Source organism: Diadema antillarum, unplaced genomic scaffold (genome assembly GCF_040938485.1).
Source record: "Diadema antillarum isolate AM-2024a unplaced genomic scaffold, OU_Dant_1.0 seq00000400_RagTag, whole genome shotgun sequence".
Taxonomy (NCBI): Eukaryota; Metazoa; Echinodermata; class Echinoidea; order Diadematoida; family Diadematidae; genus Diadema; species Diadema antillarum.
The window spans coordinates 703,465-719,535 of NW_027271391.1; the positions used below are offsets into that span (position 1 = coordinate 703,465).

The following is a 16,071-nucleotide window of genomic DNA, read 5'->3' on the forward strand; positions in this document are numbered from 1 at the left end:
CTTGATCTTTATTGTCGTCAATGACATAACCGCAATCACTGACTTTTTCTAAAGTGTCTCAGTGTAAAGTTCGATTAGTCAGTCAACGATGTGCAGATTAGAATATGATTGTTTCGAGACCTTTAAATCTATGCATCGTGAGATAACCTCTAGAATAACTTCATTGTGAGATAACCTCAGAGGAGAAAATAACGACAGCAACAATTGAAAGGCAAATGATAGATGGAAACAATTAACATTCGAACCATAAACCCTGATAAGAGTGGAATTGCTGAATTGCGGAATTCATGATAGCATACATCATCACTTCAGTGAAGTTTATAAAAAACAAACAAACAGAAGAATACACTTAAAGATTACAACAACTTCATTAGGCCTATAGTACTATACAGCAACAAATTACCTATCGGACAAGACCAAATATGAACATGTTGCAGGACGACAGAGAGTTAGACATAATGAATAGACTCGTGAGAATTGTTTGAACAAAAGAATAACTTACAATAGTCATCTTTGAAATATGAAGTTGGTTCTCTAGTTTTGGATTCGAGTGATCCCTGACGTCACTCCAAAATGAGTGAAAATGAGCATTTTTCACTCAAAATTCACTCATATTTCACTCGAAATTCACTCTTTTTTGTATTCACTCTTTTTAGAGTGAAAATTTTCACTCGATTTTTTTTTAGAGAGTAGGAATAAACCTTACAATTAAGATTGTAGCTAGTGAAGTTAAAGGGCCCCTGAAATCCAAATGCATATTGATTTGTGTTGATTTATGATAACCTCAACATCACTTTTACGGTAAAACGAATATCTAGAATCATTCCATATATTTTGAACGATTTTTTCTTCTATTTTTCTTCAGATTACTATGGGAACGTCCACATAAAATCCTTCCAAACCAATATTCCTCAGATGACCTCATCTGTCAATCATTGCTATAAAGTACTGAAATGTTTAACAAAAGACATTGGAATGCACCTTCCCCTCGACTCATCATAACTTGCATGTTCCCTCGCCGCTTTTTTTTTTGTTAGTCACATTAATATCACAGAAATCATAAATTAACACAAATCAACATGCATTTGGATTTCAGGGGCCCTTTAATCATATATTCTATAGATATATTGAACAATATATTTTACGCAAGGCCAGCGAAACTGGAGGCTGCAGCCCCCCCCCCCCCCAGTTCAGCTGCCCTCGTCAAAACAACACGCGACAACAACAACAACAACAACAACAAACAGAGATACATTGTACCAGAAACACCAAAGAGAGAGAGAGAGAGAGAGAGAGAGAGAGAGAGAGAAAAAAAAAAAACATACATCACCCATATTTTTTTTTTGTTAGTTGATTAAACCCTGTTATAGTGGCACCAGAAATATTTTTGCACCCCAACCCCTTTACGAAATTTCTGTATCCGCCCCTGAGATCAACCGTTAAAATGATGTAACATTCTTACATGCCGGTCTTATTGACCTTGGCAATAATGAAGTTACATCATAAGACGAGAATTAATATCTTACCGTTGCAGTTTGTCGCTCATATTATATACTCTATCAATATGATTTGATAACACGTCGCAAAAATACTATGCCTATAGTATACTATGGCCAACAACAAGTCGCTCATGAAATTATGGAATACATGTCGCAAATTGAAGTAATTTCCTATCGATTTGTCGCCTATAATGACGTCATGTAATGTATATTATTGCAAAAAATAGACAATTCTGACATTGAATTATACGTCGCTCAGTATTTATGTGATAAAAACGGCGCAAAAGATGTAGGGATGGTACAGTATTGGTGGAGATGAGAATTGAGCTTTTAACTTTTTGCGAGATACCAAGAAAACACTTATGAAATAGTACAGAGCATACCATTTTAAGAGGAATTCAAAGTTTATTTGATGAAAATCGGGTTCGGAATGACTGAAACATCCAAAAACAAAGTAAAACAAAGCGATCGTAATAAAATGTGGGTCCCACACTTTATTAGAATCGCTCTGTTTTGGATATCTAAGCCATTTCAAAACCAATTTTCATCAATTAAACGTTGAATTCCTCATGGAATTACATGCTCTTTCATACTTCAGAAGAGGTTTCTCATTATCTCACCAAAAATGTTAGAAACCTGAAATTAGGTCTCAACCAAAACTGTACGATGCCTGTAAGTTTCTCGTCATTTGCACGCATGCACGCCGATAAAATGATGAGATAACTTTTGTTGCTCTTGATTTTGAAATAGAATAACATTTTGGGTGATATTGTACCGGCGAATTATTTATTTATTTATCTATTCATTTTCTTATTATTTATAGAACAAGTTCATTTTGGCACACCAAAGAAAAAAAAAACCACACACAAACAAAACAAACAAAAACAAAAACCAAAAAAAAAAAAAAAAAAAAGGCAAACCGAACCATTGCCGTTGCCTAGCTCGGTGTGCCGGGGCCTTCGTCAGGCCTATTCTCTGTGATCGACGTAAAATGCAAGCAATGAAGTTTCATTTAGTTCAGTTTATCTAGAACTTTGATGATATTCACTACTTTGACTTTGCCTGTCCCAATAAGACACCGTGCGAAGCACAACACTTGTGTACAGCCATGCACATGGTTGTATTACACCTTGCCCTGCTTGAGTGGTAGAAAAAAAAATAAAATGAATACAAAAGGATCTGGAATTCAAGTGCGGGCCTAATCATTTAAGTTCAACACTTTACGGGTCTCGAAAACTTGTACTTATCGTTAATTGCCAGGGTTCCATCACAATAAAACATATCATTCGCAGGGGCCGATCCAGGAATTCCGTTAAAAAAGGGGGCGCAACCCTCCTTTTTTTTATTTCTTTTGTTTTAACAAAAAATAAAGGGGGCGCAGTGCGCTCCCCCCTCCCCCCTCCCCCGTATCCGCCACTGATTCAATTGTTGATACGGCGTTGATAAGCAGACATCATACAATGTACATGTACACATTTTCTTTTCTTTTTTTGCGGGGGGGGGGGGGGCGGTCTATCATACGAACATGTATCTTGCTTATTTTTCCATTCTTCTTTTTCAGTTGTTTGTGTGTGTGTGTTTGTGCGTGTATGTACGTGTTTTAATCAGTCTAAGTTTATTCGTACTGTTCTACCAGGGCATCACGACACAAGTTACCTCGATACCTCTTTTTTCTTCTTCTGTGAATCCATTTAGTATATTTCCTCCTCGTATGACAGGGCAATTAGGCTTACCCCCTGCTAAATACTGGTAAAGTGGATAAGTGGAAAGGTAAGATCAAAAATTAGATTAGGCTTAGGATTAGGATTAGAGTTTAGGTTAGGGTTAGGATTAGGTTCAGGATAATGGTTAGGGTTACAGGGTCAGGGAAGGGTCTAGGTTACTAGTAAATAAATTGCCCAGCCTGGCTGTCCTCCAATTAATTTACCTCAGTGATCACTAGTGCTGTCATGTTTCAAATCCCTGTATAATATGTGGTTTATCTGACATGAATAAATATATCTGAATTGAATTGTTTGTTTGTTTGTTTTGTTTGTTTGTTTGTTTTTTGTTTGTTTGTTTATTTGTTTTTTTATAATGAAATGGCTCCTGATAAATTGTATACAACGATCACGTCTCCTTGGCCTACTACAGTGTATATGTATCCTTATTGCAGTCAGTGGTAGTGAGGAATGTGAGATCGATCCGACGCGATTCTGTTTCGATCCGACAATAGCACACTGTTTGAACCCCTGCACACATCACTGATCAAACGCGATCAAGATGTCAGGTGCCATTAAAAAGGTAAATAAGCACTGATTGTTCGTATTTCTGAGAGCTGAATTCCATAAGAAAACTCAGTTTTTGGTATAAAAATGTGTGAACCATAGAGTGAATTCTAGTTGCGTGATTTGACTCTGAAACCAGAATATTTTGCTGCTTTTCGTTGCGTACTTGCCGTGCATTGAAATGGTTACAAGAAATACAACGACTGGGACTAGGATGGGAACCACAAGGATTATACTGTGTCTGCAGCAGAGCTGGCCCTTGCCTTTTGGGGAAGGCTACGTTCGTCTGTATTTAGCTCTCTGACTAGACCCTATAACTGTCTGCTACATGGTTGTTTAGATTTGCCCGTACTTTATAGCAGTAAAAAAACATCGATTTTTTTTTTTTTTTTTTTTATTGAGAACAGAAAACAAGGAAAGCTGTTTCACTGATTCAGTGTTTGCTTCAGTGTCAATGGACAATGACAATGACATTATATGACAATAAGAAAAATTTAGGCGAAATCGCGTTATGCTGACACTCCACCATGACAGTCCATCATCATGTCCACTAACTATTGACCGATTCTGTGACGTGCTTTGTGTATTATCGGTATGGGCAGCGCCATTACTGCAGTGTCCCAGCCACCCCCCCCCCTCCCCCACCCCCTCCCTTCATTAGCACGCGCACGGAATGAAAAACTGATGCATGGTTGTTTCAGCCAATAGGTGTCTCGTACTGTGTGCGTGAATGCTTGGTAAATGCGCAAACCTTTGTTACAAGTGCGTGATAAACATGTTGCCCGGGGGGTGGGGGAGAGGAAGGGGGGAGTAAGCTGGGACACCGCAATTTGAGCTAATGCCAGTGGCTGCGCCCAGTGCCACAAATTATTGTGTGCTGCCCTCAACGAACCCGAATCGGTCTATACACAGCCCAGTCGCTGTACTAGTAGCTGTATTCGCACAGCGTACTAACAGCGTCTGGTCGTGCTGCATGTCCACTGATCATGAACTGTCATTGTGGTCATTGCCATTGGATGTATGTCATGTGTAAGTTGTCGTTGGTCGTAGAACTAGTAGGCCCTAAATTGTATACCGGTACTTACATGTATTAGAATCGAATAGGGTGGGTTAACCGACAACCGTCTCAACAAACTGTACTCGTCTATCCTATATACTCTGACCCTTTAAAACCTGGGGTGCTGTATGTGTTGGGGTCGCTGGTGGGGTTACTCTGACCCCAGTGTAATCTTTCTCTTCTCTCTACGCAGTCAAATTTATCACAATCTTAATCAGTCGCAGAGCATGTGGACATGCAGTAGTAGACTGAAAGATCAGTCTGTATTATTGAGTATATGTTCTGCGGAGAACCCATCTGATCTGGCTGCATGGAATTCCTCTCTGGAGGAGAACTGTAAAAGTAGAAAAAAAAAAGGTTCTAAGACTCTGGGTCTGGACAGACAGATTTTGGTTCTGCATGTAATTTAATGCAAAAGAAGCTGTGCCACCATCATCAGAGTCAAAAAGTGTTAAGCACTGTCAGGGTGCTCTTATCTGGAGGCATCCTCTTTTCAGTTGTCTCCAGTGTTTATTTTAATTTGTTTTAATTTATTTCATTTCCAAAAATGCAAAACATTTACATACTCAGAATAACACAATACATATGTGCAATGTACATTGTACAATGTAGTACATGTAAACAAAGATAAATTTATGTGAAATTAACAGTACTACCCATCACAAAGACAGATGAAATTGAGTTAAAATTCGAAGTAGTACTGTGCACAATCCTTCATTTTGTCTGCTTATGTTGGCTGTTAGTCAGGGGAGTTTGAAACTGTTCAACTGTTCTGTCTATTGTTTGTGTTGTCATTCGATATCCATTCTGCATAAACATGTAGGGCCCTAAATCAAAATGTGGCAGTTAAAGGACAAGTTCACCTTCAGAGACATGTGGGTTGAGTGAATGCAGCAATATTAACAGAGCACATCAGTGAGAGTTTGAGGAAAATCGGACAATCCGTTGAAAAGTTATGAATTTTTTAAGTTTCTGCTCAGTCACGGCTGGATGACAAGACTACTATAGCTTGTGATGTCACATGAGTACAACGATATAAAGAAAGAATAAAGAAAATTCAACATATTTCCATTTTTCTCGCATAACAAAAGAACACTCGACTTCTCTCTTTCAGAAGGCAGGGGGAATAATATTACCCTTAACATACAAGTACGTCAGTAGCAAGTCAAAGAAATGTGCACTTTATCCAAAAAGTAAAGTTTTGTGAAATTCTCTTTTTATTTTCCTTTGGATAGTTGTACGCATGTGACATCTTACACTGTAGTAGTCTTGTCTTCCAGCAGTGACTGCGCAGATACTTAAAATATTCGTAACTTTTGAACGGATTGTCCAATTTTCCTCAAACTTTCACTGATGTGTTCTACTAATATTGCTGCATTCTCTCAATCCTTATGTATATGAGGGTGGACTTGTCCTTTAATGACAAAGTATAACTTTCCTCCCTTTTTCATCCACCTTCTGTAGAATTTCGTGTTGACCCTCATTTTGCCGGGATGTAATTATCATAAAAATACAAATTGCAGTTGATGTGAGGCCACAATTATTCCTTGCATATTGATGTTCTTCAATGACACATTATGTACATTGTATTCAATACACTGTATTATGTAATATGCTTAACTACAGCTGTATGCTAAATATACTTCAATTCATGTCATTCATTTATCTGTAGTGTGTGATGCGTGAATGAGTAGCTAAATGAGTAAAAGAGTCAATGTTTTGCAGTATTGGAAGGATGTAAGTTTACAATTATACGTAGTTAGATGCATGTGATGTACTTGATTAGAGTAAAATAAAGTGTTGAAGTGCCTCATGGTCAATTCCACCGAAAGGTTGCATTTTCTGAAAATCAAACTATTGAGTATAGATGATTAATGAAGCTTAATTAGATGATCTGGTATTGTTTACTCAAAGCAGCCTTTCACAACGGATATTTTGATACCTCATTTGTGAACATCGGTGAACGTGGAGAGGAGTTATGTCCGAAAAACCTTCATTTTTCATGAAAATTGCCAATTTTTGCAGAATTTATGTATCATTTCTGATACACTATTATGACCATAATACAGCTTGTGTAATTCTCAGATGGCTTATTTTCTGAATGTTCTTTGGTTATAGATTGGTTTTATGATGTTCTAGAACTTGTTCCGGCATCAGTAAATATTATTCTCTCAATCTCAAAATGTGGTAGTTGATAGCGTCCCATAAGTCACGTTTTTGTGTCCCATCAGTCACACTGGTTTTCCCTATCCTACTACTGTACCAATGAGTAGATATTCATACCACTTGGCTCAGGGTAAGCACCAACCCTTTGCTACATTCAGGAAAGAAAATATCTTTCCAGAGTCTCTGTGTTTAAGAATATTTCAGAACTTACTTTCCCATGTGAAAAACGGTGGTCCTCAGATGTCCCATAGGTCACGACAGCAATTTTTCATTGCTGTATGTAATGCAATGATACTTTTCAACTAAGTATGGTGTTTTCATAAACTGTGATATAATAGATCTAACCATGAACTGAGAAAAATGCATTTGATGCAACTATTTTCTCAAAATACTGGTTTGAAATTGCCGAAAATTGTCACTTTGTCCCATAAGTCACAATGGAATTGACCTCATGCAACTTGTAGAAAAGTCAACTTCTGTTTGTGTGTGTGTGTTTTTGGATTATTTGAAAAAGAATTTTATTGTTAGTGATGTCTGCTTACAGTTGTCGGGTGTTAAGGAACAGATTTTATGACTGTCTATAAACAGTCTATAAAAATATGACATTAACCATACACCATTCAGTGTTGTTGTTGTTTTTTTAATTCTCGATAACTGTATGTCGTGCACTGTTTAAACTCCTCATGTGAAAAGATTTTTGTTTTGCTTTGTTTTGGAACAATGTTATGTTTCTAAGTCAACCAAGGATGTATTTTTCTACCTCCAAGATGAATTAAGGGTTCACCTGTAATTTCATTGTTGATCATTTTAATGGTCATAGATTTAATAGTGTCACAATAAGAAATTTATCAAATTACTCCTCTGTACATAACCATGTATGTAGTGCATTTTTATGCCTCCGCAACGAAGTGGCCGGAGGCATTATGTTTTCGGGTCGTCCGTCCGTCCGTCCGTCCGTCCGTACGTCCGTACGTCCGTACGTCCGTCCGTACGTCTGTCCGTCCCGTTTTGTTTTTGTCGATATCTCAAGAACCGTGTGGTGGTTTTACATCAAACTTGGTATGAGGGTATATCCTTGAGGGATAATACTTTGTGTGGATTTTAGGGTCACTGGGTCAAAGGTCAAAGGTCACAGGTTATTTTGTGAAAGAAAAATTGAAATTTCATGTTTTTCTCCATATCTTGCAAATGGTTCAAGGTATCTTCATGGAACTTAGTATATATGCTTGTACCGATGGGCAGTGATTATCTAGGGAAGTTGGGGGTCATGGGTCAAAGGTCAGGGGGTCAAAGGTCAAGGTCAACTCCTCAAAATATCACTACTTTCCTTAAAATGCAATATGCCTGAAGGTTGTTTTTTTTTTTAACTTGATGTATGGCATGTATTACCCAATATATATTTTTGGGGAAGCCAAAAGGTCAAAGGTCAAAAGGTAAAAGGTCAAGTGAAAGTGCTAAATTGCACTTTTTCCTCCATATCTAGAAAGTAACTCAAGGTATCATCATGAAACTTACATATTTATGCATGTTCAACCTAACAGTGATTCTCTTTGGAACTGTGAGGTCAAAGGTCAAAGGCCAGGTCTAGATAATGCTCTTTTCCCATTTGATACTGAAATTATACTTTTTCTCAATACCTTGAAAATTACTCAATGCATAAACTTATAAAAGGGTCAAAAGTCAAGTAAAAATCATCAGTTCCCCAAATACCTGCACTCTGATATTTTAATCATTCATCCAATTGAACCTAGTTCTAGGAAAGTGAACATTCAGCACATTTGTGTCAAACCTGTCATTTTAATATTTTGCCACTAGTGTGAAACTGTCATCACACATTGTCAAGACATTGTACTATAGACCTATTGGGAGAACCATGCATTATGGCGGAGGCATATCAGTAGCCGTAGCGATATATCTAGTTAATAATGACACAATGGATTGCAATGATGTTGATGAAGCACTCTTTTTTTCCATTACATGTACACTGTATGTGCTTTGTTTGTTTCTTTTGCAGTCTACTGGTCTGGTTGGAATAGCAGTGGAGGCAAAACCTCATGAGGTCAGTTTTAATCACAAACTAAAGTATTGGATAAGCACTATGATATGAAATTCTGCTGAACAACTTTTGTGGTGGACATCCTTTATAGCATAAAGTGACAAAATGCATTAATGATCTGTGAACTCAACTGCAGTATAGAAATTCTAGCAACATACAATGTACTTCCTACCTTTTTTTTTTCAGAACTTTAATTTCATGCATTTGGCATTTGATATCATCTGTGAAGGTCATTTCTCTCTCTCTCTTTTAATATTCATTTAATTGTACAGCTTTATTGTCAACTTCCTGTGATGAGGCTTGTACTTTTTTGTTGTTGTTAAGGTTACAAATTGTGTTTACAGTGCACTCCCGTTACAACGAACACGGTTATAACGAAATTTCGTTATAACGAAGTAAAACTTCTGGTCCCAAAATTATCGCCATTAAAGTCTATGGTACAAAATTCGCTTATAACGAACACGGTTATAGCGAAATTTTCGTTAAAACGAAGTCTTTTCCGAGCACCACTGACAAAGAAAAACAAAAGAAATGTGCTCCATTATAATGAAATGCGGATCGCTTTCGAAAATACGTAGCGGAACAAGGCATTTACAGCATCTCTGCATAGGCCAACGCGTCACATCACTGTTTGTTCGCTTGGTGTGTCACGCACAGTTTCCGAGGGGGACTTGCGTTATTGTAATACAATAATCTGAAATTGATTAACTATTTGTTTTATTGTTCACATAGCTTTCCAGTGTATGACGAGTTTCCAACAAACAGAATATCATATATGCGTGGCTTCCTTGTCTTCGTTGTACTTGTATATTGTATTTTTGTTCGGTTATAACGAAATTTCGTTATAGCGAAAGAAAACTGCTGGTCCCGAGCATTTCGTTATAACGGGAGTGCACTGTATAATGTTTCATATAAGTTGATAGAATTGACAACTTCCATATCTTGCCATGTCATGATAATATCATGCTAGCAGTTGTGTCAGACAGGATAATGAAAAGGTACTACCATCCTGCTCAGAAATATGATAAATATTTACACTGTCTTAGTCTCTCACTGTCACCTCACACTCACATCCTTAAGTAAGAGAATTATCTACACACATATTGTTTGATAAGTAGGGAAAGACACAAACAGGACACTCTGGGCTTAGCATTTGTATCACTAGATGGAGTCAAATCACAAACTGACTATTGTAAGTGATGTATTGTGCTGCGTAGAGTGTGGAAGAGCATTTGAGTCCCATAAAACGATCTGTTTGGTATAAACGAACAATTTACACAGTGTACATGATGTTCTAATAGCTCTGTTAATTTTTTCTTTTGTCTGCAGAAATTGAGGGTTTTGTACAGCAAAATCCTTGCCTCCTTACAACAGATTCCCAAAGAGGCATCATATAGGCAGTACACAGAGCAGATAGTGAATGAGCGTCTTGGTGTTGTCCAATCTGTAAGTGATGGTACCATTTTCCCACTCAGTTTTATGTCTCATTAATTACTTCACTTTGCCACATATGGGAAAACATAGCTGTCTGGACATTTTAACTTTCAAAAAGTAGCACTACTGGTAGTCTGATGCCTGAAATCTGGTGTGACCAAAAGCAAGTATTTTGCGACCATACATTCATAAATGCAATTGCAAGGACATTTTTTTTTTCCTGCCAGAAATTATAGATACAGTGATTTCAGTGGCACAAAACGCTATTAGATCCTGTGATTATGCATATTGGTCATCAGTTTCCCTACTCAAGAAGCAAATATGCTGTGCACAAGTGAGCTTACAGCCATTTGATCATCTCAAAATGTATTTCTCAAATCTCAGAATTAACATTTATATTATCCCAATATTGCCTACAGTTGTTCACATTACAAGATGGAGTTGTTGGAAGTATTTAGAATAAAGTGTTAGCAAGTTTTGATTTGTAAATTCCTGCAATGTCTAGCATTTCTGTTATTTTAGTAAAATGTAAATAGAAAAATATTTTGGAAGAGAATTTTACAGTACATTGCTCAAAATAAAAATGGGAAAAGATGGCAAAAGCACAAGGAAAACTGAAACAAAATTGTGCAAGTAGCCACAACAGTTTAAATCTTGGTACACTGTATATGAAATCAAGACCTATCACTCCCATATTTTGAACACATTTAGCCCATAGCATATGGATCGTTTCATGAAATTTTGGCTTTCTAAAGTAGGGTCAAGGATCACTTCTGAAAATAATGTGTAATGAGTGGTATTTTAAGATTTTTGTACTTTTGTATACTTTTTTTCATTGCAGGAAAATGATGTTCAAAAGATTGAGAGTAGACTACAATCTGGGCAGATTGAAGAGGTGATTCTACAGGTATGTAAGCAATGCATCATCGATGAGATTTACTGAAGATACCACCTTCTATAGTACATACAGGGGAACCTCATCATAATGAGAACCTAAAAACCAGGACAATGGCTTATTTTTACACTTGGTTTCTCACAGTATTGGGGGTACAAAAACAAGGAATTATAATTGCAACCCCCCAAAACAAGGAATTTTAATTGCAACCTGTAATTACAGAGAAATACAATTGCCGTGTGCAAAATCACCATGCTGAAAGAGGGTTATGTTATATCCAACCTCTTTATGATGAGGTTCCACTGTGTTCTGTCTAAGCTTCTGGAGGGATCATTTCTTCCAATCCTTTGGCATTTTGATGATCATGATATCATCAGTTCGTGTAATAGCCTTCTATTTTACCATGAAGGGCAACTATTCCTTGAGTACCAAGTTGCACTAATCATAATTGTGAGTGTGAGACCTGCTAGTTGAGCTCACAGATAAATTTTGACTAAAAATTATATAACTCTATTCTTTATTAATGAAGTTTATCAAGGCCTATGTGTGGAGTCCATGAAGATATGCATCTTTCTTGATGTTCTTCTGGTGGCTGTATTTTGTTGTGTTTCTTTTTGCATTTTGCTCACACTAGCTCTTGCTGAATGTATTTGGGTAAACAACTGAAGAAAACATATTCCTCTCGCAATTTGAGGGTCAATGAAATGTAAACAGCTTTAATTGAAGTACTCGTGAAAAGCAAACAAATAATTTGTTTGGATAGAACACATTTGTATGAAATACATGTACATGATGTAATACTTAGTACATTGTACTTGTATATAGCATATCCTACAGAATATAATATATGTTTACATATTTCACCTTTGTGTTTGCATTGATATTGTGTGATGTTTGTATTTTGATGTTTTAAACGATATTTCAAAAAAGAAAGGAATTTTCTTCACAATTTCATCCATTTTAGGCGGAAGCAGAGCTGTCATTAGCAAGGAAGATGGCAGACTGGAAGGCGTGGGAACCTCTGGCTGGTGATGCCCCACCTGGTCAGTGGAAGTGGCCATGAATCTGAAAAGTCCAGTTGTGCAAACATTATCACCTGAGAAATCAGATTACATTTGTTTCATGTACAAGTGTATGAGTGTTCTTTTTTTTTTGTTGTTGTTGTATGCATAGACAAAGGTCCATGATGCCATAGCTACACCACGTGTGTGAAGGCCTTTGTGTATGGACACAGCAGTTTGGATGTGTGCACCTTTTTAGGTGGTAAGATATTTAAATTGAATAAACAAAATAAGAGAAGAACATCAATTTTAAGTAAGGAGAAACATGTACCTGTACGATTTCTAATTCTTCAAAATTTCTTGCAGACCTATACAATCCCTCATTCTCGTTGATTCCCCCCCCCCCTTTTTTTACATTTGGATGAGTCAGTGAGTGAATTGCTTATACAGTGTATTCTAATTGTGACGCAGTAGATGTTTTCTTAGCTGTGTCCATATAAAGCAACAAGCACTACATGATTTTCTTGTGCTTCCAGAGTTGCTGTGTGTGTGTTTTTTTTTTTTTAATTCTATGAATAACCCAGCAACCAAATACATTGTAATGACTACCAGATAGTCAGATACAGCGTAATAACATTTGAAGACTCTTGGTTGCCTGTGTGTTATTGTCCCTCTTAGTACATCTATGGTTTGCTGATTCATAGTCATGAACAGGTTCTTCTACTTGAAGAAGCCTGGAGTCAAAATTAGAAATGTAGGAGTCGAAGGTGTGACAGGTTCACATAAAATGACTGAAGAGTGGCGATTGTCATGTCCCCTTTGCTCAACTGTAATCTGATTGAATGTTCAAAGGTGCGAAATGATGGTAGTGCTGGAATGTGAGATTATAGTGCTTGAGATAAAAGCACTCTGGCCATTGCTATTTGAATAAAATTTATTGAGGAAAGATGCAGATACATGTATTTTGTGTTTTATTTTCACAATTTCAAAGTTGCTATCGATACACTGCAGTAAATTTATGAAGGAGGAATACATTTCCAGTCAGCCTTATCAGTCAGCCTTTAATATCACAGTACATGTACATATATTTCTAAGAGAATTTAAAATGATACAAATGTTTCAGTTACGTATGTCAGCATGGTAGATTTTATGTCTGCATGTCCTACTGTATTTGTATACCTGTAGTGTACATGTAATATGATTGCTTGATCTACTTACATATGCATAAATAAAAAACAGTACGTACTGTTCAAAGCAAAAACAGTACAATGTAAAGTGATAACAGCCAAAAATAGTCGTGCCACAGTTCAACAGGATTGTTCATACTACAGTATATCCCCTAACAGCAGTAATCACTAAAAGGAATGAATTTTATTTCTGTAGGGCAATACATGTACACCTTGCCTACAAGCTAGAACAAAATTCCAAAGACTTGTCATGATAATCAGCTTCATCAAACTTTGTTTAAAAATGTGAGATACTGTATGTCAATCAAAACTTTAAAGAATTTAATCAAGCAAAGGAAGGCATTGAAAGATGTAACAACACAAGTGACACAATAGAAATACAGTCTAGCAGAATTATAACAATGTTACATTGCCCAAGACAAGACATAAATACATGTACTGTAATAATGAACATGTGGGATAAATGAGAATTAGACATTAGACTATTAATACAGGAAGCCTAAATAGAAGCACCACAAAAATGTAAAGCTTTATTTGGATTTTGACTTTGACTAGTAAAACAAAAGCTACAATAGATTACATTGTATTATATATACATATGAAGAGTTTGTTTGCAAAAACCGATAAGTCCATATTTGTCAAATGGAGATATTTGCCATTAAAGGTCAAGAAAAATAAAGAGAATAATAAAATGTTTGCTTCTTTTGACCATAACTCAAAAAATGTACCTTTATATGTAGTGACCAATATATCATTTAAAAGGTATTATTTTGTACTTTATGACAGAGACTACTTCAAAATCGTCAAAAATGGACTTATCGGTTTTTGCAAACAAACTCTTCATATATACATATACCGGTATTTTTTGTTTCTATTTATTTCTCTCTTTTTTTTGCTGTTAGAAATATCTACAAATTAAAAACTAAACTGAATTCATTATGAAATTCCCTTTGTTAAAACCAGTTTATTATATCATATCAGTACATGTACCTATAAATGGAAGTTTGCAACACTTTACGTGTACATGTATTTTGTTCAATATATACTGGCACTTCTCTTCAGTTTGTGAACACTAAGTGGAAATTTTAACATAGTGTCTGTGTGTGTCTGTGTGTGTGTGTATTTGCATGTGTTTGTGTATATGTGGGTACATGTGCGTTGGTATGTGGGACCTCTCAAATGTACATGCTGTTGGTATGTGCTGGTGTGTTTTTCAACCTTTTACAGTAGGTTACGAGGGGACATAACCTGTGTATTAATCACAACTTTTTATGACCAAAAAAGTAAAGATATTCAGGTCCCAAAAGTATCATCTACATGTTTTTGTCTTTAGATTATCATCAAACACAGCAGAAACTACTGCTGTCTTTTATTTTACATTTTTAAAATATTTTATTGAAAGATATGTACAGCTGAGAATGGTGGCATGTCATTTTTTATGTCATCAATTGATAATCATTAACAGCATGTGGGAAGATTGTATCAAAAAGTGTAAAGGCTGTTGCAACCTGGTCAATATTATTAGGGCTCCATCAGATAAGATTTTGATCCCACGGACTGTGGTGTGTGATAATGGGGGCCACATTCAATAGATTGTCATCACAGGTGACCCCCATTATCACAAAGTCTGTGGGATGAAAATGTTGATATAGCCAGAGTAAAATAGGGATTATGTAAAGACAAATACACGGAGATGATAATTCTTGAGACCTGAATTTGTACTTTGTAGTTATACCCCTGTTAGTTATACTTGATAGGGATGTGCTGTATGTGTACTCAATTAAATTACATGAATACAAACGATCATAAATCCTACATGTACTGGGTAAAGGTCACTGTTTGATCTCCAGTTTTAAAACAAAAAAAGGTAACAGAATCCATTACCAAGGCCCAAAGGTAGTCTTGGCAGATGAGGCAGAGGACATGGGGAAAAAAAAAAAAGAGACAGCAATTGAGGCCTCCCATCACCCCCTCTCCCACAACAACAACAACAACAACAACAACAACAAAAACATGGAGAGGGGAGCGAAAAACCATGGTAAGAAACAAAACGGTAAGGAAGGTGAAAATATGAAAATATTTAAGGGTAGAAAACGAAACGAAAACGGTAAGACAAGTAAATAAAATTTGAAAAAAAAAGAAAGAAAGAGAGAAAGAAAGAATGGTGATTAATAAGGGTTTAAAAAAAAAAAAAAAAAAAAAAATCAGCCTCCTTGGCGGGGAATCGAACCCCGGTCTTCCGCGTGACAGGCGGAGATACTCACCACTATACTACCAAGGATTTCGCTGACGTTGCAAGGTTTATAAAATTGTATAAACATACAATATTTTTTTCTCTTGGACTATTCCATTTTTAACATGACCACCGTACTGTAAATGTCCCTCAGAGAAACCGCGGATGGATTATACTACAGTACTAAGTAGTATCCGATCCCATGATATGGGGGTCAGTGATGCATACTGACAGTAGATGTCATATGGACATTAGCCGTGCATGTACACAGTTGGT

General features: G+C 36.5%; 1 protein-coding gene and 1 non-coding gene across 2 annotated transcripts; one reads left to right on the plus strand and one right to left on the minus strand.

The window, feature by feature from the left end:
* Nucleotides 1-3,732: 3,732 nt before the first annotated feature.
* On the plus strand, nt 3,733-12,805 carry LOC139732104 (NADH dehydrogenase [ubiquinone] 1 alpha subcomplex subunit 5-like). Its single transcript, XM_071642972.1, has 5 exons — nt 3,733-3,782; nt 9,004-9,048; nt 10,375-10,491; nt 11,321-11,386; nt 12,339-12,805. The coding sequence occupies exons 1-5, from the start codon at nt 3,762-3,764 to the stop codon at nt 12,435-12,437; spliced, it is 348 nt and encodes a 115-aa protein (XP_071499073.1). The 5' UTR covers nt 3,733-3,761; the 3' UTR covers nt 12,438-12,805.
* Nucleotides 12,806-15,771: 2,966 nt separating this feature from the next.
* On the minus strand, nt 15,772-15,843 carry Trnad-guc (transfer RNA aspartic acid (anticodon GUC)). The gene has a single exon. It is a non-coding gene; the product is annotated as a tRNA-Asp (tRNA).
* Nucleotides 15,844-16,071: the final 228 nt, after the last annotated feature.

Bases quoted from the DNA above. Each gene is read 5' to 3' on its own strand.
- LOC139732104 (XM_071642972.1), top strand. From the start codon at position 3,762: ATGTCAGGTGCCATTAAAAAG. The intron at 10,492-11,320 runs GTAAGTGATGGT...TTTTCATTGCAG, and splicing joins GTCTTGGTGTTGTCCAATCT to GAAAATGATGTTCAAAAGAT. The intron at 11,387-12,338 runs GTATGTAAGCAA...CATCCATTTTAG, and splicing joins TTGAAGAGGTGATTCTACAG to GCGGAAGCAGAGCTGTCATT.